General features: G+C 37.7%; 1 protein-coding gene across 9 annotated transcripts in view; it reads left to right on the top strand.

The window, feature by feature from the left end:
* The window catches only part of LOC108717401 (mitogen-activated protein kinase kinase kinase kinase 3), a 177,332-nt gene that overhangs the window by 135,887 nt on the left and 17,217 nt on the right, over window positions 1-24,228 (top strand). For 5 of the 9 annotated variants that reach the window (XM_041564386.1, XM_041564385.1, XM_041564388.1 and 2 more), the window contains 9 exons: window positions 1,697-1,735; window positions 2,022-2,075; window positions 7,576-7,618; window positions 11,919-12,081; window positions 12,902-13,026; window positions 16,030-16,071; window positions 22,602-22,686; window positions 23,239-23,318; window positions 23,749-23,809. In XM_041564386.1, the coding sequence (XP_041420320.1) occupies window positions 1,697-1,735; window positions 2,022-2,075; window positions 7,576-7,618; window positions 11,919-12,081; window positions 12,902-13,026; window positions 16,030-16,071; window positions 22,602-22,686; window positions 23,239-23,318; window positions 23,749-23,809 (692 nt within the window). The remainder of the gene's footprint in view (window positions 1-1,696; window positions 1,736-2,021; window positions 2,076-7,575; window positions 7,619-11,918; window positions 12,082-12,901; window positions 13,027-16,029; window positions 16,072-22,601; window positions 22,687-23,238; window positions 23,319-23,748; window positions 23,810-24,228) is intronic. The other 4 variants (XM_041564387.1, XM_041564391.1, XM_041564390.1 and 1 more) reach the window with 2 other exon arrangements.

Raw genomic sequence — 24,228 nt, forward strand, 5'->3', positions numbered from 1 at the left:
AAATTTCTCTATTCATATTCCGTATCCTGTTGATATCTTTAGAGAGATGTACTTACATTGAGCAAGTTCCCCACACCAAGTGTAGGAACATTGGTAGGCTTGGCTGTTAGGCATGGAAATTAGAGCTTCTTTTAACAGATATGTCTATAAATGTTACCTAGATGAAGGCTTATATACCCTGGAACGCTTTTGCTTCATACTAAATAAATATGGGACCTGCAGATGCCTTCATTTTGTTAAAGGGATTCTCTCATTTTTTTGGTGTAGTTTTTATTTCTAAATTACACTGTTTACACAGTGATTCACTTTAGCATGGAAAAAAATCATTCCTAATCCAACAAGTGTATTAATTTAGTTGTAATATTGGTGTGTAGGCACCATCTCAGTTCATTTTGCCTGGTCATGTGCTTTTATAAAGAGCCAGCACTTTAGAATGGAACTGCTTTCTGGCAGGCTACTGTTTCTCCTACTCAATGTAACTGAATGTGTCGCAGTAAGACCTGGATTTTACTATTGAGTGTTGTTCTTATATCTACCAGGCAGCTGTTATCTTGTGTCAGGGAGCTGATATCTGGTTACCTTCCCATTGTTCTATCTAGTATAGGTAAATCTAGCTGATATCTGGTTACCTTCCCATTGTTCTATCTAGTATAGGTAAATCTATAAAGAGTTTTGCCCTGTAGAGTTTGCCCTCCTATGCTGAGTTTTTAGATTTACCTATTCTAGATATACCATGACCTGGATGAATGAAAATCTTCATAGTCATATTCCCATTGTGCTGTTGTTAGGCTGCTGGGGGGGAAAGGGAGGGGGTAATATCACTCCAACTTGCAGTACAGCAGTAACGAGTGACTGAAGTTTATGAGAGCACAAGTCACATGACTGGGGACAGCTTGAAAACTGACGGTATGTCTAGCCCCATGTCAGATTTCAAAATTAAATGTAAAAAATCAGTTTGAGAAACAGATTTCAGTGCAGAATTCTGCTGGAGCAGCACTATTAACCGATGCATTTTGGGGGAAAAAACATTTTGTTTCCTATGACAGTATCCCTTTAAATTGCACTTTTTAAATTGTGAATATTGAAAAAGCATAAAAGAACAAAAAAGAAATTATAGGCAGACCTTGGAATAAAAGTATAGCACTAACATAGAATTTGCTTAATGTCATACCACTGGAAAGATAATACCTAGAGAAGGCTATTATAAAAAACCAAAGAAACAGAATGAAATGATCAGCTTAGACGTTTGGTATTCCCAGCAGTCAGCTAACAGAATTGTGTGGTAGAACTAAAGGTCATAAAATATATAGGAAACTCAGAATCCAATGCTCTTAAGGATTATCATGGCAGTGGGTGTCATGGGGAGCTTTGATATTACAGGCGCCAACTTGCTAAAGGCAAATTATCCCTTCCAAAGAAAGAGCAAAAAAATTGAGTTTTTTTTTAACCATTTTCTTTACCTGCTGCATTTAAGACTATTTAGGCTCACTTGTAGATCAGAACACAAATTGGCAGAAAGGAATGTGGTAATGTTAAAGAAGCATCTGTGCTCCTTGCAAGATGCTGACATTATGAACAATTGAAACAGAGTATTTAATTAGTCCAATTAGTCATTTGCTCAGAAAAGGAACTTCAGTTAGTTTGTGTCTGTATATGCAAATAGCACATTTTAAGTAAATGTCCATTTGCTTTGAAGGAGTCTTCTGAAATCAGTCGAAGAAGAATTGCACCAACGGTAGGTAATTCACTGTCACAGCTCCTGTTCCCCCCTCCCCCCGTGCTTTACTGTGCCTTATTATTGTGTTCCAAGTTTGTAATAGTCCCTTGCCTCAATGTCTGTCATGCAGATGTATCAGAGATTTTATTGGTGTGAACTGCATCTGTGCTCCACATAGACAGAGATACCAAAAACTCTATACTCTGTAGCAGAAAAGCCCTTGGGTAGTGCATGCCTTAGTCCTTTCATAGTAGCTGTAGATCAGTCACGTCCACTCAGCCTTGGTACTTGTTCATCTCCCTAGGGGACATGTGGCTCATTTAGAAGATGATGATGGGGATGATGATGAATCTAAACAGTAAGTTCTTTTCATATCTCAGCTATTGAGTCTCTGCTTCATGCACTTTTTTTTTAGAATGAAACTTAAATTGGCCTGACGCTGAACTGGTCAGGATTTTAAGTAAGCTTTTGTGCCAATTTTTCTGGTATATCTTTTTGCCAAATCCTTTTTTTAATTTCCTATGCTCAGTGCATTATTGCTACCAATGTGATTTTAAATTCTGTAACTTTCAGCTAATAAGTATAGATGCCAGAGACTCTTCCAGCGCTGTGAAGTATATAATACCCAGCCAATATAACCATTGATAGGTCATTAGATCAGATGCAGGAATAGGCTCTTCATTTAAAAGGGATGCTGGAATCATCTATTGCCTTACTGTTTAATCTTGTCTCAAATTTAACCAAGTTTAAGTGTTTGTATATGTTTTAAAAAAATAATAATAATAAAAGTAGACTTCATAGACTGTAAAGTCTATCTACCAAGCTTTGGGTTTATATATTTTTTAACATCCTTGAGTCAGGCTGCATTCATGTTGTTTGAGACTTTTCACTTGCTAGCATCACTAAGCTGTTGTGGCAAATATTTTAGCTATTATATTTTTGTTGGATAAGTAACAGGAAGATGTCTAAGCACCTCTTTCAACTCCAACAGGACAGCCACAAGGAATAATGACTAATGAGCACAAGGTTCATCACTACTAGTGATGCAAAGGTTGACAAAAAATCAGCCCTCACCCAACCCTAACATGAGCCTTCCCAACCCAAAACCCGGCACAACCCCTCTATATATAGACCCGCACCTGCCTATCTTTGATGTCACAAAAGGGGCAGGCTTCCGGAGGTGGAACCTGCAGAGTAAACTCACGGGTGGGGAGAGTTAAAGGAAGAGCTCAACCTGAACCGGGCCACAACTCTCAATCTTGTGTGGAAGCTGCCCCGAAACCTCCCAAACCAGGGGTCACTTGGGTTACAGGCCACCCACAAATAACTTGTTACTACTACACTAACTCAAGTCTAAGTGAGCCAGCTCATCTTGATTGATTTTTTGATTTTACATCACGCATGTATCCATTATATAACATGCTGTTATTTAATATATTTCTACTGAATTTAGAAAAATAAACACAATTTAAACTTGGTTAAATGTATGAAGGTGAAGGTATGAAGGTGTTTTCTTTAGGGATGCGCCAAATCCAGGATTCTGATTCGGCCACATCCTTATGCCTTGCCAAACCAAATCCTAATTTGCATATGCAAATTAAGGGTGGGGAGAGAAATCACATAACGTTTTGTCACAAAACAAGAAGTAAAAATTATTTTTCCATGTTTTCCTTTCCCACCCCTAATTTGCATATGCAATTTCCGTTCAGAATTCGGTCAGATCTTTCACAAAGGATACGGTGCATCCCTAGGTTTTTTTTTTATAAGGGAAGAAGTATCTGCCACAGATATAGGAATAGCAAGAGGATCTCTGTGGAATCATCCAGTAATGTTTATTGATGTCCAAGTTGTACTCCAGTCTGTATGTGTATATTGAGCTGATATTTTTCATAGCATCACTCTCAAGTTCTCCACATGTTCCACACTGTCTTCCAGTGCTTCTGTTCTGGCTTAGTATGTGCTACAGCTGTGTACTCCAAATGTTCCTCTGCTAACAGTTTCTTCCTAAGGTGACACCATTACCTGATTTATGACTGATAAGATCCACATAATAATGGGCATTTCCGTATGCATTTCTTTGGCAGGTTTAACATAAAGTCCCACAGATTAAGTAATGAGATTCCTATTTGCTTGACTGCCTTTTTTAATCTTATTCTGCCACCAGGCGAGTGTAAGACTTAAAACATAGCACAGAATTTCAATCAGATTAGTCGCTTCCAGACTTTATTTTGAGGAGCCTTGCATTCCCAAGGGAAACATTTAATTGGAAAAGTCTATCTTCTGGCAATATATACTATAGCACCTGCAAACGTTGAAGCCAGTGGCAGATTTAGTACCGAAATGTTATATGCAGTTCATTGACCTGATCATTTCTCCATTAAAGAATTTAATGTAAAAGTACCTGAAATGTCCAATGTACAAATTATTATTATTATTATTAATGTATTCTTTCATGTGCAGACTGACTGTTATAAACCTTGTAAGTTTCCATGAATGTTGTTATAATACACAACATGGATAGGATGTTCTGTGGTTTTATATAAAAATAATGAGTTTACATTTAAGATTGTCATATTTGGGTATTTCTCAAAGCACTGGGTACTAATGAGTTCCTGGACATTACAGTAATATACCTGAAAACTCATTGTCATGGGAAAACTCATTGTCATCAGAAAACTCATTAAATGCATTACACTGCTTTTCATTAAACACTTTTTATGTGTCTGCAGAATGATAGAAAGGCACAATGCGATAGAAGCATTTCCTTCTACAGTATAAATAGGAGATTAAAAAGGTATCAAAGGGTCATTTGCAAGTTTCTAAAAACCTTTTTCCTGTATTATGAGCAGGTGTATCTCCTAATCTCACCCTAATCTAATGTGTAGGAAAATCTTATTAGTAAAGATTTGTTTTGCTCTGTGATAAGCAGCAATTATCTGATTCTGTCACATCCGCAAAATCAGCAGATCAAGCAGGTTATTTTTATGCTTGAAATTTATCAGAAATTATGTTTAGGCTGCAGCCTTTTTTGTGCTGTTGAACTTCAACTCCAGACATGCTTTAACAGCCTTTAACGCTATGATAGAAGTTGTGGAAGACCATAGCTTTTTGATAGCTGTATTTATCAAAATCCTAATATATCTGATTATTTTGATAAAAAAAAAAAGCACGATTTAATTGGATCAGGGACAAACGCGAAAAAAATCTAGTTTATTTTCCCCCCCGAAATGGCTCGTCTTCCTGAAAAGCCTGATCGGATTTACGGGCTAATTTCAAAATAGAATAGGGACCTCTCCCATTGATTTATATACAACCTCGGTAGCTCTGAGATGCTGAATTTTTCCATCCTCTGGGTGTAATAAATCTCGAAAAATTCTATTTTTTTCCTCCCTAAAAATTCGTAATTTAATAATAAAAAAACTCGACTTTAATAAATTACTCCCTAATAGTTGTTTTTTTCGTAACAACAGTAGGATAATAAGTTTTAAAAAGACTGCACTAACAGATCTTTACTTTGATCAATGAGCATATTGAATCCTATTGTTCATTTCTCTGTTGCTCTTCTAGCTGAGAGCAGCATATTGTTCAGAATGAGGTTTTAGCAAATGGTTAAGAACGTTTAGAGAAATGGCTCTCTGAATTAGTTCTGTGTTATAAATCACACACCTTATACACCGTGGAGGAGTAATGTTTTTGTCAATGACGGTCCTACAAGTAATTAGACTTGTCTGCTCAAGTCGAAATAGAATGAGTAAAATGGAAATGGATGTAGCTCGGTATGTATTATTTAAAAGAGAGCTAAAAACCTATTTACATTTGTGTCCCCATTAGCTTGCTCTTGTTTTTTTTTTCTACAGCAAAAAGCAGAAAAAAACCCCAATATTTGTATAGCTTATAAAAACACTGAGCTAATGACCGAAATACACTTTATAGAAAATGTATGTGCAGTTAGGATAATTCATAGATAACAGGGGTCCCCAACCTTTATTTTACCTGTGAGCCGCATTCAGACGAGTTGAAAATGTTCTTGGTTGTTACAAAATAAGGGCTGTGATTGGCTGTTTGGTAGCCCCTATGTGGACTGGCAGCCTGCAGGAGATTCTGTTTGGCAGTACAACTGGTTTTTATGCAACAAAACTTGCCGTCAAGCCAGGAATTCAAAAATAAGCAACTGCTTTGAGCCACTGGGAGCAACATCCAAGGGTTGGGGAGCAACATGTCGCAAGCCACTGGTTTGGGATCAGTGAGCCATAAGTTAACTTTTATATGTTTTAGAATTATTAAGCCTTCCTCTTATGGCTCTTTCCAGCTTTCAAATAAGGGTCACTGACCCCAGGAGCCAAAAAAAATATTGATCAGTGAGGCTTTTATTGGTATTGTGTTTTTTTTTTTATTACTTCTCTTTCTATTCAGGCCTCTCCTATGCACATTCCAGTCTCTTTTTCAACCCACTTCCTGCTTGGTAAAAGTATATTGGACCCTACCATCCTGATAATAGCTGAAATTCCAAACGGGAGAGCTGCTGAATAAACATATCACCACTTTGGAAGCAGTGTTACAGAAACACAATAATAAGAAATATGCCCATCTACCAGTTGTAAATATAACCTGTACTTATTTCTAATTTAAAGTGTTACACCATGCCATAGAGCCCTGCAAGGATTAACAGTATTGCAAGATATATCTCAGGGATGTAGGTTTGTATGTATGGATAAGGGAGGCATCTTTAGATACAGTATTTATAGCCATGGCCCTTAAAATGGCAGCAGACCAAATTCTTAAAAAACTTTTTTTTTTGTTTTTTTTGTTTCCATGGGTGTCTATATAATGGCTGTCTATATACTGTTATCGGGTCAGGGTGCAGGACTGTCTGTTGAGACTGCCCCTTATGCTGGCCATATAATTCTAGATGGCTTGGCAGTGGGGTCAAAATCAACCAAACAACTTCACCACATTGTACAGGTATGGGATCCATTATTCAGAAACCCAGTTTCCAGAAATCTCCAAATAACGGAAGGCCATCTCCCATTGACTCCATTTTAATCAAAAAATTTAAAATCTATAAAAATGACTTGATTTTTCTCTGTAATAATAAAACCGTACCTTGTAAATGACCCCATCTGAGATGCAAGCACACAAAACAATTTTCTTGGGTTTATTTAACGTTTAAATGGTTTTAAGCAGACTAAAGGTATGGGGATCCAAATTATGCAAAGACCCTTTATCATGAATGCCCCAGGTCCTGAGTATTCTGGATAATAGATTCCATACTTGTACATGTATGGCTACCTTTATTTGCCAAATTCTGGGAACAATTTCCTACCATTTTGTCAGGCCCCTTGACCATGTACATGTAAACATGGTAACTGTCACAGGCCTTATTTTATGCAGCACATTATTCCATACGGCTTTTCGCCAGTTCAATCTGTTCTGCTATACAGCCATTCAGTATGTAAAGCCGTTTGCTTGATATATGCAATTGATAGATATCCCTAACTACTCCTACGCGTTGTTTATTCTATCCCTTCTATATTCTTTCTGCTCAACTCTACTCTCATATTTCTTCAGCATCCCTTATTGAAGAAAGACGGTACAAAAACACTCTTCTGTGAGCTAAACATATTCGCAGGGGTGTATGGTAATGTTTTAGATATACTTTTCAAGTCAATAAAGAAAGCTAATGGGATCTTGTAATTCTTGGGAACATAAGAGGGCATTCAGTGTCACATATTCTCGGCTTAAAAGAAAGAGCATTTCCTGCTCTTAAAAATGTAAGACATTCCTCTGGACCGCTATGGCAAAAAAATAATAAAATACATATAAATAACTTACATATGTCTTTTTTTCTTTCTTTCTAGTTCAACCATAAAACCCAAGGTACCACCTCCTTTACCGCCAAAGGTGAGTGCTTGTGATTTTTCATATTTAGCCCAACTTAATGAATACAATGGTTGCAACATTTCACATTATTAGCATTATATAGGGGCAGATTCCATCAGAGGCCATCACCCAAGAGCCCCTTGCCCATTGTATACCTCCTTTTGCAGCTACCACAAACCGAGATCCCCAGGGGAAAGCAGCGCTGCAACTAGGGCAATGACCGTTTGGATTTCTCCTGGTGTCCTGCCAGTCCAGTCCAACCCTGCAGAATACTAAAATGCATTTCACTCTAAATTATATTATAGGCTAGGGCCAGACCAATCTGAAATTATCCTGCTGAAATGTCAGCAGGACAATTTCAACCCCTCACCACTAGCAGTATCCCCTTTTTTTGCATCCAGAAGCCTTATCTCGACTTGAATACACTCAGCAGATTCCAGTGCGAAATACAAAATCACGCATCTGTTCTCCGTAATCTGCCAAATGTATTCGCGCCTGAGCCGATTAAAGGCTTCCAAAAAAGAGGATACTGATTTTGGCCTTGTCTGGCCCTAACATTAAATAGAAAGGCAGTAGAACACCCACCATCATGTTGGAAGATTGGAACAAAACCCTAAGTAATGCTTTGAAAAGAAAAAGGAATCTAAGTCCATAACACCTAGGGCAGAGGACAGCAACCTTTACTATCAAAAGAGCCAGTTTGCCCCCTCTTCCACTAAAGAATAGTGTGGAGCCGCAAAACATAACACAGCTTATAAACTTTTAAAAGTTTTAACTTTTTTTTAATTTTATTACAACAACAGAATACAGCAAACAATAACTTTGAAATAAATTAAACACTGAATAGCCTAAAGGCTAGTGTTCTCATCTGTTTAATGTGACTTCTGTTTCTGAAGCTCCATGCTGATCTTCCCTCTCTTGTCTTGAGTGTGTGAGACCGCAGTAAGGACCATGATGAATCATCTTGCTGCGGCTCGGTCTTGCCTGTCACTCCTGGGATGTCTATACAGCCCTCGCACCTGCTGGCGGCTTCCTATAGATGACGTGACAGGCAAAACTGCAATACCGAGGTACAGCAAGCAGGATGAAGAGCTGCATGAGGCTCCAGAGCCACGGGTTGCCTTCCCCCAACCTAGGGGAAAGCTATTATCATACATTTGTGTTTTACAATGGACACATCATTTTCAGTGTCTTTTGATTCCAGACACTATGTACTGCTATTGGTTTTCAGGAGATCTAATACATTAAAAAAATTATGTAAATTTTGCAGTCAAAACTGCTGCTTGATTTGTTTGATAGGTTTTTAATAAACCAAAAACCACCAATGGGCTGATTAAATAGGCTCTCGTTATATAAACTACATCGATGCCAGTGAGGTCTGTGATACAACTGAGGGCACTAATCCAACAGTCTGGACTGTCTTTTTGCAATATTGTGGCTTTGAAATCATAAAATATTGTATAGGAAGCCGAGCAGAACTACAATGCAAACTTAAGAGTGACACGGTGCAGCAATGCATAGCAGAATTCTCTAATCACCCCATCAGTTATTTTCTGATGGATTCAGTTCTTTTATTCAAAAAATTGCCTGAAGTGGGAATATTTCTCTTGCTTTTCTTGCTGCTAAATTAACATTCTTAGCTGTTCGTGCGAGCATCACCCTCCCCCCCTTTATTTACCTCCAAACATTTAAATTTGAGATTAATGAATTAAGGACAACTCATCCAGGAAAATGTACATTAGTTGCCTATCCAGGAGATAATAGAAGGCTTTGCCTGCAGCAGTGTGTGCACTACTTTCCATCACACGCTGCAGAGGAAGACTGACATTGCCTGGAAGAAAGGGAGTTGTAAACTAGTCTTCAAGAGAAAATAAAAGAATATTGGGAGCAGAACTGCCCTTGAGCCAATAAAGTCACAAGTCTTCCTTCTTGTGTGGTTATTTGCATTTTATGACAAATACATAATAAAAAATAAGCTCAGATGGATTTTCTTATTCATTTAATAATTCCCTTCTGTACTGTTTTCTGTTGACTTTAGACTTGTAGCAATATGATATTACCAGTACAAGCATCTCATGCTAGTAGAAGATCTTGGTAAAACAACCACAATTCTCCCACACCACTAAAGCTGCCCACAGACGCACAGATATAATAATGTTTCATATGAGTCTGTGAAAAAATTGTCAGATAACCTTAATATCTTTGCATATTTTGCGATATCCATGGATGACTGTCACTACTATTCCCAGGATGTAACTGCTGCCTGTCCGTTAATGCCCAGAACATTGATTTATTATTTTTCCTAATTTAATCCTACAATTTAAATCTTAATTCGTTTTTGAATTAAAATGAATGCTATCTGAACAGTCGCTGTACAAGGAATGGTACCTGACATCTATGGCCAGCTTACAAGCCAAACAATTGGTTACCAACCACAAATGTTGCACGATCGGGGAACAACCAGTAGCCCTATTTTGGTTGAATAATGACACCTTACCAGCCGGTAGGACAAACTGTTAAAAGCAACTACAGAATTGACACAAGCCTCTCACATCGGTAGGATGATCCAAAACTTTAAACCCTTGTAGTATTTCCCGGAATGAAAAGATCAGCCAAAAGCCACTCACTCTGACAGAACATATCTGTTGGGAAACAGCCACAGACAAAATCTTAGTGAAATAACAAGTCCTCAAGATAGTAGAACTGCTACAGTCCTGCTTTAACCACTAGCTAACAGAGCAACCATAAGCCACATAACCACTAACACCAAAACAGATTGTTTTGTTTAGCACTAGTACCGTATATACTCGAGTATAAGCCGAGTTTTTCAGCCCCCGAAATATGCTGAAAAACTCTACCTCGGCTTATACTTGGGTCAAGCGCAAAAACGGTGTCCAAGAATAGTCGCCGGCGTCCAAGAATAGTCTCCAAGAATATTCGCCGGCGTCCAAGAATAGTCTCCAAGAATATTCGCCAGCGTCCAAGAATGGTCGCCGGCATCCAAAAACGAGACGCGGGCACCTCCAATGGGAGCAGAAACCCTCAATTTTTTGATTGAAACTTACCAGAAGCTGCTGCATTTCTCACCCTAGGCTTATACTCGAGTCAATAAGCTTTCCCAGTTTTTGGAGGTAAAATTAGGTACCTCGGCTTATACTCGGGACAGCTTATACTCGAGTATATACGGTATATATTTATTATATATAATATAATAATATACGTAAGTGTATAAACATGGTTCTCATGATGAATTGCATCCTTTGTTATTGCTTTGGTTTGTAAGCTTAAATGTTTTTTAAGATTACTGGTGTGTGCCATGTCTTCTCTTACTTGCTAAATAAAAAAAGCATGTGGGTCACACATTGTTTTTGAGGAGGGGGAAAGAAAATGTTAAACGAAATAGAGATTCCATACATCTTTCCCACCCACCATAAGTTATATCAGGTCATCTATTATTCAGTTTAAATGCATCAGTCAAACAGATACTAGAGCAAATGGATGATGAATGATGAATTACCGTACCAACAGAGAAGAGTGTTGTTGGTGTCAACCCCAATGCAATACATAATACCTGGAGGGACAACTAGCAGCATATATGGGCATTCTATATAGATATAGTGACAAAAGGGTGGGAGGCATAACTTAAGCATCTCTATGTAAGAGAAATACGCAAGCATGTGGTGAGCTATTAGAACAGCAGTGGCCTGTGTTGCCTTATGGAAGGCAATGATAAATATTAACTATCTCCCATTACTGGTGTGACCAGACCTGAGCAGATGTCTTGTGACTCTGCTCAACACAATGAGACCTTCTCTGACAAAGATTAAATTTGTTTTGCTTTGCTTTACCCGTGAACTGTCTCATTTAAACTAAACTGACCAGGGAAGCTGCTTACTGTTCTTATATATTTCTCAGCCGCAAAAGGTTTGGGAGGCAAAGTAGATTTTGTATGGGATTTCTTGCATTTCCAATCTTTATAATTCTGTTTCTTGCTTATTCAATTTAATATCTACTGTTAAACTAGATGACTACTGTTAATTCTTTACAGGGGAAAATGGTCTGGACAGCTCTGTCAATCACGTATTTCAGTTTATCCCATGTTGTTTCCCTGCAGGCCTCCTCTACCCCCATCCCACATTAGAAACTACCATATTTTGTACATATTGTTACTGCAGTGATATGCCTGCTCATGTTCATGTGGAAGCAGCAAGAAAGTAAGGAGGTCTATGCTGCATGTAAAAGTGTATACTTTAAGGTTTATTATTGATTTTCAAAACCATTTTTAAAGATTACAAATGTTATTGATCTTGTCTACCTGCAGCCTAAATCTATATATGTCCCACAAGAAAGCAATGCTTCTGAAGATGACAACCAAGGAACCATAAAGAGAAGTCCAGTTTTAGAGAGTCCAGCACGGCCTACATCTTATGTACCTCCAAGGCCTCCCCCTCCACGGTTACCTCCCCACAAGCCCAATGCTTTAGGTAAACAAAGATATATATCTCTAAAAGTCTTATTCTATACAGTACAGTATTCAGTGGTCTAAAAAAAAGTGTTCATGCTTTGCTTACAATTTCCAGAAGACTCAGTAAAGGCTGTTTTAAACTCAGCTAGGTAAATGCCAAGCACAGTCTAGTTCCACTCTGTCCATACGTGATATGATTAGCACCTCACCTCCTGTCCAGGGTATGAGATTGAATTTAATAGGGTATTCCAGAATAATAGAAAATAGTAATCACTATGTGACATTATTCCTGGAGTTCCCATAGCTTCCCACATAATGGAGATGTAGCTTTGCAAAGCACCATATTGTTGATGCAAGGCTAAACATTCCAATTAGAAGAAAGGAGGTTCCGCCTAAATATTCAGAAGGGTTTTTTTTTTTACAGTGAGAAGATGTGGAATTCTCTGCCTGAATCAGTTGTACAGGCTGATACATTAGATAGCTTTAAGAAGGGGTTGGATGGCTTTTTAGCAAGTGACGGAATACAGGGTTATGGAAGATAGCTCATAGTACAAGTTGATCCAGGGACTAGTCTGTTTGCCAACTTGGAGTCCGGAAGGAATTTTTACCCCTCTGAGGCAAATTGGAGAGGTTTCAAATGGATTTCTTTGACTTCCTCTGGATCAACTGGCGGTTAGGCATGTTAAAACAGAGTTAAAAGGTTGAACTTGATGGACGTGTGTCTTTTTTCAACCTAACTAACTATGTTATAATTAGATTAATAAATAAATAAAGATACTCATCTGTTATAGAAAAAACAGTAATAATAATAAGCATTCCTTAACCTTTTCTTTCTCCAGGCAATGGAGTGGGTTCATTCCACCTGAACGGAGACAAGGAATCGTCTTTACTTTCACAGCAGAATGAAAGTCATAATTCCAAGTCACTGAATTTGCCTACGAGAAAAGAGAAGAAAGATGTGCCGGTGCGTGCCCTCTCTTCCCAGCTACAGCTGCTCACTGTTGAAAATGAAGATTTGCTTTTGACTGGCAGTATATTTGCAATTAGCAGAACTAGGACTTCAGAGAGAAAAAAAGGCTGAGTTCTGCCTCATTACTTAAAGGGGCAGAATACCCTTCTAGATCAACACAAGTTCAATGAATAAGGCTTATACTAAACATATTTCTGCCTTTTGTTGTATATAACAAATACCTATGGTGTTTGTAATTTCTTGAAGTTTTTTTAAATTTCCAACTTTCTGGTTCTTCCATGCAACTGGGGGAGTTGGAGAGAGCAGTTTATATAAATTACCAACCAACAGATAAGCCCTCTGTATTATAAACTCATCCCTTAGCCTAAAGTGTGACACAGACTACATCTTGGAAAGGGGGGGGGGGGTTATACAGTGCTCATTCTCTGTATTTAAAGGAACTGTAACACCAAAATTGAAAGTCTTTTAAAGTAATAGAAATATCATGTACTGTTGCCCTGCATTGGTTTAACTGGTGTGTTTCCTTCAAAAACTCTAAAATAGCTTATATAAAGAAGCTGCTGTCTATCCATGGGGGCAACCATTAACCATAGCTGAAAAAAAGGACACAGGATACAAAGCAGATAAGAGATAAATACATGTTAATAATAATAAAAGGTCTGTAGCATACAATGGGAATCGTCCAGAATGTATTGTCATACCTTTACCACTTTTTGGCGTTACTGTTCCTTTAAACACATTTTCCTGATTGCAGAAAGAGAGGGGTATAAATAAAGATAAAAACACAATGATCTGTTCTTTATTATAGAAAAAAAATAATATTTAAATTTTCTTATTAAGAAAATACCTGAGTCTTGTTTAGTGCGCTCATGTTGAACAAAACTATATTTTTAAAGTGCCCCTTAAAACAACAATTATAGGCGCTTGGTTTCCCTTTCCTATTGGCATTACTCTCTTTTCAATTAATTACAATACTAAAAAAAGGTGTGCTTATACTTTTGCTTATTTCTCTACATATTTACATTTTATGGGTATAAGTGCAAACTGTCATATTATTTATCTTGCCTGTCTCCTTAGACTTCAATTAAATATACCTAGATACAGTAAATGGCAACTCCCACCAATATCTATAAATGTGGATAAGCACACAACCATTAAGCCTTATACTATACAGTCTGTATTAAAGGACTTAAATTGAATATGATCTCGTTATAAATAATGTATAATAACCCCGTCCTAATATATCCTTTAGTTAAGAAAAAGGGAGCCTGACAACTAGAGATCCATTTCCATGTACTGCAATATATGTAATGGAAAGAATATACTTAAAGTTTTCTTTAACTATGTGCTTTTTATGATGGTAGAGTGCTAGGTTATGTACTTTGTGAGATCACATAAGAACTTTGATATAAGGCAGCAGTTTCCATCAGTGGCAATTGTAAGGCTGAAGGATAGGGAGGGAGAGGGGAGGGGGCAACTGAAATGCAAAAGTGGATAAGAGTTTGAAGCCCCTTAAGGTAATAAGGTGGAATACTCCATGCGCTCCTCTCTTGTTATTTATTCCCCTATGACATATATGCTCCATATAGACTTGTGACCACCAGGTCCCTTTCAGGCAAACACATGACTATCACCAGACATTTAGGGGGTTATTTATCAAAATCCAATTTTTTTTAAAATAAAAAAGTCCTACCAAACTATAATCCATGATGTGACCTTATTTATTAATAAAAAAAAAGCTGAATTTAATCAAACTCGATAAAATTGAGTGAAAATCCAAATCGTACGATTTTTTATGAAGTTTTTTCCTAATTGTATGATTTTTTTTTCGGATTTTGCTTGAAAAAGTCAGAACTAGTTGGATTTTTGGGTTAATTCCAGTGCAGTACCACAGAAAGTTACAAATAGGAAAGAGACCTCTCCCATTGACTTATATACAACCTCTGTAGGTCTGAGATGCCGGACTTTAGGATTGTGACTTTTTCTATCCTCGGTATAATAAATCTCAAAAAATTTAAAAGAAACTTGAATTTTTTACGTTTTTGGCATTTGCAGTTTAATAATTAACTCCCTTAATCGTCTGCCCCAGCTACAAATAGAAAAGCATGGGGAAAGTCTATGCCTATGGCGGACACTGAGGGCAACAGATAAAATCCCTTAGAAAACCCCAGTGAGTGAGTGCTACCAGCCTGCCATTGGAGAAACCTTGCCAATATAGGGGCAAATTCACTAAGATTCGTAGTTGCACCAGGCGTAACTTCGCCGCACTTCGCCAGGCGTAGTTTCGCCAGCGCTTCGCAAATTCAATAAAATCCGAAGTTGCGCTCAGGGGTAGCGTAAGGTTGCGAAGTTGCGCTAGCGTTCATTCGCTAAGCGAAGCGAAGTTACGCTAGCGATGGTTAATTTGCATACGGCGCCAAATTCTAATTTCAATGGAGGAATACGTAGAATCACTACACAAGCCTGGGAAACCTTCAAAACATCAAATAAAAATTTTATTTTGCCCTACACATGTGCCCACTGTATAGGTAAGTTGCCATGAGTCAGGAAATGTAGGGGGGAAGGAGGGGGAGCCCCAAAAAAATTTTTGATCTTTTTCAGCCTATCACCCATAATGTAGAAAACACGCCAGCGTTTTTTGGGACTTAGAAAAAATTTTGACTTTTTTTGAAGCAATCCCTATCTACTCTATTGCGCTTCGTCTGGTCTGAGGTGGTGAAGGAAGTCTAGCGTAAAATGTAGCGTTCAGTACACTGCGCGCATTAGTGAATTTGCGTAGTTACGTCCGTAGCGAAAATTCGCCAGGCGTAAGGGTGCGAAGTAACACTAGCGAATCTACGCCAGCGTTCGTTAGTGAATTAGCGCAGTAACGAAAATGCCAAACGCTAGCGTTCGGCGCTTCGGCACTTAGTGAATTTGCCCCATAGTGTGTGTGAAGCTGTACATTACTAGTACTTACTGCTTTAATATTAACCATGTTTTCTTTTCTCTTCTTAGAAGCCAATTAGTAACGGACTTCCACCCACGCCTAAAGTACATGTAAGTAAGGATTTCAAGATGTGTTAACAAACTGTAAATTAAACTTCAGCATTTTTCTGTGTATGTAACAAAAATCTATTTAAGGAATTGGGTTAATTTTCTTTGTAATGAAAGTTAAAGGGCGGTAACTTAACTATAACCCTGAACAATGTAGGTCTCTATAAAAAGATATTGCATAAAACAGCTCATATGTAAAACCCTGATTCATGTAAATAAACCATTTTCATAACAATATACTTTTATAGTAGTATGTGCCATTGGGTAATCATAAATAGAAAATTGCCATTTTAGAATAAGGGCTGGGATCGTATAATTCACGGTGCACACAAACAAACATACATGTTTGTTCACATGAACCAATTAAAAGACAGAGTTGTTACAGTTAGAGTTGTAGTATTTCTGGTCAGGTGATCTCTGAGGCAGCACACAGACCATCACAAAATGGTGGTTCAAGAGATGTGAAAGGGCAGTATTTGCTTAAATATATATTCCAGTTTGGTAAGATTCTTTAATATGCCACTTAATATGATATAAACTATCAGTTGCTTAAATATTCATTTTGGCGGTAAAGTTTTCCTTTAAAGGTGGTTTAAACCTAAAAATGCAACTTTGCCTAATAAAAGAAATGATAACTGAGAAACGTTCCTATATATAGTCAGTAAAAAAAAATAGTGTTTTTTAAGTTATTGCTGAAAAATGCTTCATTGCAAATTTGCCCATTGTTTATAAATGAACCCCGGTGCCCTAGAAGCTACAGGTGGGAGGAGGAGAATTCAACTCTTGGTAGGGAAAAATGAGTTAATCCGTAATAGCTTTTTTTTGATGAATTTTTAATAGATTACATTTACAGAAATGATTACAAACTAACATAATAAAGTAGAGCCATGTAAGCTTTCTGATCATTTTTTAAAATATAAACATGTGCAATCACTGTTTTCTTGGAATCTGTGAATATTTTATTTTGCTTAGTGCACTGAATGTTTTATGTGAAGTTATTTATCTTTGTATACAGATTTTGCGTATGCGAGTTGGTATAAATTTCTGTGTACAGCTGACCAATAGAAACATCCATAATGTTCCTCTCCTGCCATCTAGTGGTAGCATATTTTACTACTTTATTTTCGCTGTGATGATTTTGCTAGTAGTGTTGCTATTTGACAGTACAGGTATGGGACCTGTTATCCAAAATACTTGGGACCTCGGGTTTTCCGGATAATAGATCTTTCCACAATTTGGATCTTCATACCGTACGTCTACTAGAAAATCATGTGAACATTAAATAAGCTTTGCTTTGCTTCCCATAAGGATTAATTATATCTTAGTTGGGATGAAGTACAAGCTACTGTTTTAGTATTACAGAGGAAAAGGAAATCATTTTTAAAAAATTTGGATTATTTGGATAAAGTGGAGTCTATTGGAGATAGCCTTTCCGTAATTCAGAGCATTTCGGATAAAGGGTTTCCGGATACGGATATTCTATCTGTACTTCTTTTTACCCTCTTATTAATTTTTTTTAAGTGGTAACCCATTGGGCTCATTTTCTATTCCTATATTCCATTCCTACATGTAATCTCAAAATATTTCTGGAGTTCTCTATATATTCCAATTTAGAAATTCCAAATTGCAGTGATTCAATGAATATGACACAATTATGTATAATGAGATTTTTGTTTGCAATATGAAAGTATAACCTTTACTTTAGCTTGGGAAATACAGCAGCCCAACCACCTTATCTCCTGCAGACAAGGAGTAGGCAGATCTGTCTGGCAGACACAAGCAAGAGATTGACTGCAGGTTATTGTTAATGCATCACAGGATCAAAAAATACTTGCTGTATCTATGCAAACTGAATTTCCCTCCACTCTCACTAACAGTTTTACCCGTACATCCCTGACACACAATACTGGCTCACATTATATTCTCTTTACAAACCTTCAGCAGTGAAGCACCCATTATCTAAAGTCTGGGCACCCTAAGCTTAGGCCTCTGCCAGATGGGCCTTTTGAAATGAAAGTAGATGATACGAGATTAGAAATGATAACAGATTGTAATGTAGTTTCTCATTTGGACACAAACATTATTGGTTTCCACATGTCAGAACGTGCCATCCGTGTTGCTTTTGTATAGTGTTATCTAAATAGTAGTTTTGCAGTGGTGCCAGTCTCCCTGTATAGTTGAGCTCAGCCTATTAAAATTTCATTTGACTCTTGCACCCAGGGGTTCAAACACCATATGTAACAGCACTTGAAAGCCACTTAAACCGCAGGATTCAGCCTTTAAGGGCAGAGACACATACTCTTCTTCTTCTGGGCGACTAATCTCCCCAAACTGCCTTCCCGCGAGCTAGAATGTAAATCGCCGGGGGGATGGCACTCAGAGCATTTTGTTTTCCGAAGTCACCCGAAGTTGCCTCATGAGGAAACTTCAGGCGACTTTGGAAAACGAAGCGTTTCGAGTGCCATCCCACCGGCAATTTACATTCTAGCCGGCGGTTCGGGGAGATAAATCGCCCCGAAGAAGAGGAGATTTGACAACGTTGACTAATCTCCCTGAATCTGAGTGTGTGTCTCGGCCCTTACTAAGGAAAACAAGAACTGTAGATCCCCTTTTAAAAATAATGATTCAAATATCAATTGGCTAGGTAAGCCTGGTCATGTAAATTCTAGAGCAGATACTAAGATAAAAGTAAATGCTGTAATCGCTCATTGCATTACATTCTGCAGGTAGACAATAAAGGTTTGTTGTACTGTTGTGCCTGTATATACGCTTCTACTGAAATCCTCTATGTTATTGCTTCTACGAGCAAGAATGGCAGAAACAACCTCCTTCATGTGAACTAAAGTAAACCTTCCATATCAGAGTGTTGTGTTTGTACTGGCACCTTTCTTATGTTCCGTGCTACCTCTCCCTCACATTCTCTAGTCTGGTCTTCATCTTTATTGATCAACGGCTGAAAATAGATGTGTGGAAGGAATCATGGCAGCGAGTCTAATAAAATGTGAAGCAGGAAGGATCCCGAATTAGATATGTCTAAAGCTGGCCATAGATACAAAGATCCGATCGTACGAATCGGACTTCCCCATCTCCCGACCTGCCACTAACCATTCCGATCAAATAAAGTAGTAAAAGAACAGATCAGCCGATGTTCTGCCCCTGACAGCAATCGTACGATAGTTATGTCCGACCAAAGCTAGTGACAGTCTCCCACTGAAAATCGTACAATCGGCAATACACGCAGAGAAAATATCGGCAGCCGACAGAAATTTTCTAACCTGTCCGATCGACCAAACGACCGATCTCCACCAGACGAAAAATGTCGGGACTCTTCACACACGGTCCGAAAATCATCAGATCTTTGCGTCTATGGCCAGTTTAAGGCTTTAAAACTTTCTAATCAAGTCTCCTGGCAGTGCAATACAATAGTGAGAATATTTTGCACAAAAGCAGCATCTGTGCCTCTGTGACAAAGCACATTTCACAGCTAAGCACGAAGATGCTAGAAATAAACAAAATCACTTTCTAGGAGGCGAAAGAATAAATGAGCCATTATTAACAGCGCAACGCAACAACACTTTGGCGTCTTGACACAAATTAAACCTCAGTTTACAAACTAACTTTTAGGGGGGTTATTTATCAAATTTTTTTTCATGTTTTAAATAAAAAAAAAAGTCCAACCAAATTAGAATCCACGATTTACCCTTATTTATCATTAAAAAAACATGAATGAGATCTGGAAAAGCCGATACTTTTATGGACTGTCGTACAAGAACCCGCCACTGTTTTGGATTGTCGCTCGAAAAGTCCAAATTTTTCGTATTTCATGCCCGAGAAGTGCAAATTTTTAGTGAAATTGGCAGAAAAGACAGAGATGTTTGGATTATCGTACGAAACCCAGGGCAGACAATAATATCTTCAGATTGCAAATAGGACCTCTGCCATTGACTTCTACAGGACTTTGGGTCCGTTTACTAAAGTGCGGTAAATCTGACTTTAAGTTTCCGCATGTTATTGCTGAGAATATTTTACGCCAGAATATTCGCAGCGACTAAGTTTACTAAGCAGCGATACGCTCAGAAGTCATTGCGATCACTTGCGGTAACTACGTTAAGGAACCAGCTTACGTTAGCGGTAATTTTAGCGAGTTGCGAATATTCTGGCGAAAAATTAAGTTTTTGCGAATATTTATGCTATAAAATAGTCTTGTTTTATGGCGGTTATTATGGCAATTTTTACTGTGACATTTATGGCCAGAAATGCACCTTCAAAACTCATAAACTTTATTGACTAATGATAATACCATCCAACAACATTACCAGAGTAACATCAATCAAACATGTCTGCATCATATAAACCCTTCTGCCAATAGAATCATAGGAACAAGAAATGATACCAGTCAATCTCTTTGCTTCATAGAAATGCACAGTTTAATGTAGCCAATCACAATGAAACCAAAAAAGTGTAGAGGCTGATGAATCCTTGGACTGTGATGCCGCTGCCAATAATACGACTCTGAGCTGAAACTGCTGCTGTTGCAACAGATAGAAGCAGAAGCCAAAACATCCTGTCAGCAATAGCTACAGATCCCTCTCCTGTCAGCAAAGAATGATGGGTAAAAAAAATAAGTATTATGGGATATTTCCTGCCCCTTGAGAATTTTCTGGCGAAAAAAATACTTTTACGCCACTACATAGGTGGCGGTAAAAGTTCGCGAATATTCTGGCGTTAATTTTGTCTTTAGCACATTTCGCTGTTTAGTAAACCATGCGTTAATGTGTACGTAGCGTTATTTTCAGCGAATGCGATAACTGGCGAACAATTATTCTTGCGCAAGAAAATTCGCAAATTTATATTTACCGCAGGTTAGTAAACTGGCGATAACATATTTGGCGACAATTCTGTCTATATATTGTGCGAATATTTTTAACGCACTTTAGTAAACGGACCCCTAAGACAGGTTGAAGATGGAGTATTTTCACATTCTGACTTTTTTGCATCCTTGGGGTATAATATTCGAGGTTTTTTATTCCACTAAAAATTCAGATTTTATATTTAAAAAACTAGAATTTTTCTAGTTTTTAGCATTCAGACTTTAATAAATAATTCCCCTAGTATGATGTCAACATTCATACTCTAAGGGGGTTATTTATCATGGTCCGAATTTATCTCAGTGTTTTCTAATATCAAGCTTCGAGCAACTCCAAATTCCCGAATTGACCTTATTTATGAAGAAAAAAGCCTGAAAAATAGGGTCGGTCAAACTTTGGAGCTTTTTCTGAAAACTCCGATTGTTCTGAGTTTTCCGCAAAGACTACAGAGTTTTGGGAGTTTTTGCGCTGAAATCCAAAATCATTGGATATCGGTACGGACATCAGCGCAGACACTGGGACCTTCCCCATTGACTTATACAGGACTTCAAGAGTTTTTAGATGCTGGGGTTTCGGATTCTGAGTTTTTAGACTTTTTAGATAATAATAAATCTCGAAAAAAAACTTAATTTTTTTTTTTGCTCCAAAAACTCTGAATTATTCGAGGTTCGGATATTCGGACCTTGATAAATAACCCCCTAAGAGTATTTGCAATCGATTTTCATTTTAATTTTTATGATATTTAAACAATTATTTAGCTTTATCTCCCGTTTAAACCTTCAGCAGCTAATTGGTTGCTAAGTTCCAGTTTAGCTTGGGCAATGGTTTGAATAAGATACTGGGAGGTGAATAGGGGAGGGCCTGAACAGTGAGAGATGTAATAATATGTAACAATAACTGCTAAACTGCAGGGGTCAGTGACCCCCCGGCTGACAGCTGGAAGGTGGCAGGAAAAAAACACAAATAATTGAAAACCTATAAAAAATATGAAATTGGAGTCCAAGTTGCTAAAAATAGAACATTCTACAAAATATTGAAACTTCAAGGTGACTAGCCCTTTAAGGTTAAACGCTTATTTTTGCTATAAAAATAGTAAAATATCTATAAGCACATTTTATGTATCAGTTTGTTTATTATTAGGGATGCACCGAATCCACTATTTTGGATTCGGCCGAATCCCCGAATCCTTCACGAAAGATTTGGCCCAATACCGAACCGAATCTGAACCATAATTTGCATATGCAATTAGGGGTGGGAAGGGGAAAGTATGTTTTACTTCCTTGTTTTCTGACAAAAAGTCACACAATTTCCATCCCGCCCCTAATTTGCATATGAAGATTAGGATTCGGTTCAGCCGGGCAGAAGGATTTGGCCGAATCCTGCTGGAAAAGGCAGAATCCTGCCCGAATCCCGAACCGAATCCTGGATTCTGTGCATACCTATTTATTATGGTATTAAAAGGTCACAAGGAAATGACTGGCTCAGCCAAGGAGACCATCTAAATCTGCCCAAAAGCAACAGCACCTCTAGTGGTCACGTTTTATATTGGTCAGAACCTAACCAAACATGGGAAAGACGTTTGTTATAAAATACAATATATATATATATATATATATATATATATATGTGTGTGTATCATCATATGACATGGGTTTTGTTTTACAGATGGGTGCTTGTTTTTCAAAAGTATTTAATGGTTGCCCTTTGAAGATCCATTGTGCAACATCATGGATAAATCCAGAGACAAGGGGTAAGTTCTTTTTAGAAAGAGAATCTTGGGGAAATGTTTTAAAATAAATCAGATCTTCGATAGTAACTGGGGAGTTACAGTGTCCTTAATAAAGAGCAGGGAATGATGCAATAGCCATAGAGTTGTAGGAGGAGGAGGAGAGAGAATGAATCCTATACCCCAGATATATATTGGATAAAGTACCCCCTCTTGTAAAATATAAGGATATTATAAGTTACCGAGGAGTTTCATGACCATATAAAAACACGAGGCCGAAGGCCGAGTGTTTTTATACAGGTCATGGAACTCCGAGGTAACTTCTAATATCCTCATATTTTACAACTGGGGGTACTTTATTTATTATAATACACAAGTTTCATGTCATGTGACAGAAATGACATCAGAACTCACCATTTATAACTGATGACATCAGAACTCACCGTTTATAAGGATATAATTTACAAGATATTCATGGCTTTTGTGTATTATATATCATTTGATCACACTGGAATTTTTGAGAAAATTGTTGTTTTTCTCCTACTTAATATTATATTTTTTTTGTCCCCCTCTCAGATCAGTACTTGATATTTGGTGCTGAGGAGGGTATTTACACCTTGAATCTGAACGAGTTGCATGAAACCTCAATGGAACAGGTACACACATATGACTTTTTCCTGATTGCCAGACTGTACAGTACTGTAGATGTATGATTATTAGAATCTTCCTTAGGCTATTTGGCACATGGCTGTCATAAGCCTTAAGAAGCATTTTCACTTAATCTTGACCTTTAGTTCTAAACAAACTAATCACAGTAGCGCTTTGGACAAAACCAGTGGGTTCATCATTTGTCATATAATGTTCCCTGCCAGAAACATAGACTTCACACTGTTCAGCAGCATTACCCCAGAGGTCCATGCCCTTCACTTTACAAGTGCTAATTAGATGTTTGATTAGTGCACTGTACTGCTTTCTCCTTTTGATGAGGAGGTAATATATTGATGTACCCATAAACCAAACATACCATTTTCAGATATGATCCTCATGTAATGTGTTTAAAAACCTGACTTGTTTTTATTTCCATAGCTTTTCCCAAGGAGGTGTACCTGGCTGTATGTCATGAATAACTGCCTGCTTTCCATATCTGGTATGATTAGTATTTTCTTGCATTGTTAAAGGGGTTGTTCACCTTCCAAACAGTTTTTTCAATTCAGTTGTTTTTAGATTGTTCCCCAGAAATAAAGACTTTTTTCAAATACTTTCCATTATTTATTTTCTACGTTTTTTCCAAAATCTAAGTGTAAAGTTGAATGTTTGTGTCTGTGGTGTTTGAGTCTGGCAGCTGAGTAATTCAGGCGCAGACTCTGAACTGTTACAATTTTGCAACATTGAGTTGATCCATTTCTCAGCAGCATCTCTGGAGTATTAGCAACAATTGTATCAAGTCTAACAGCTGCCTGTAATGAAACCCAGAGATTCTGCTCAGCAGGGACAAAGATAAGAAATGTATCAAGTAAATGTATCCATTTAGAACAGTTTACAGGATCGGCGACCCCCCCTCCCAGA

This window comes from Xenopus laevis, chromosome 5S (assembly GCF_017654675.1).
Source record: "Xenopus laevis strain J_2021 chromosome 5S, Xenopus_laevis_v10.1, whole genome shotgun sequence".
NCBI classification, from domain to species: domain Eukaryota; kingdom Metazoa; phylum Chordata; class Amphibia; order Anura; family Pipidae; genus Xenopus; species Xenopus laevis.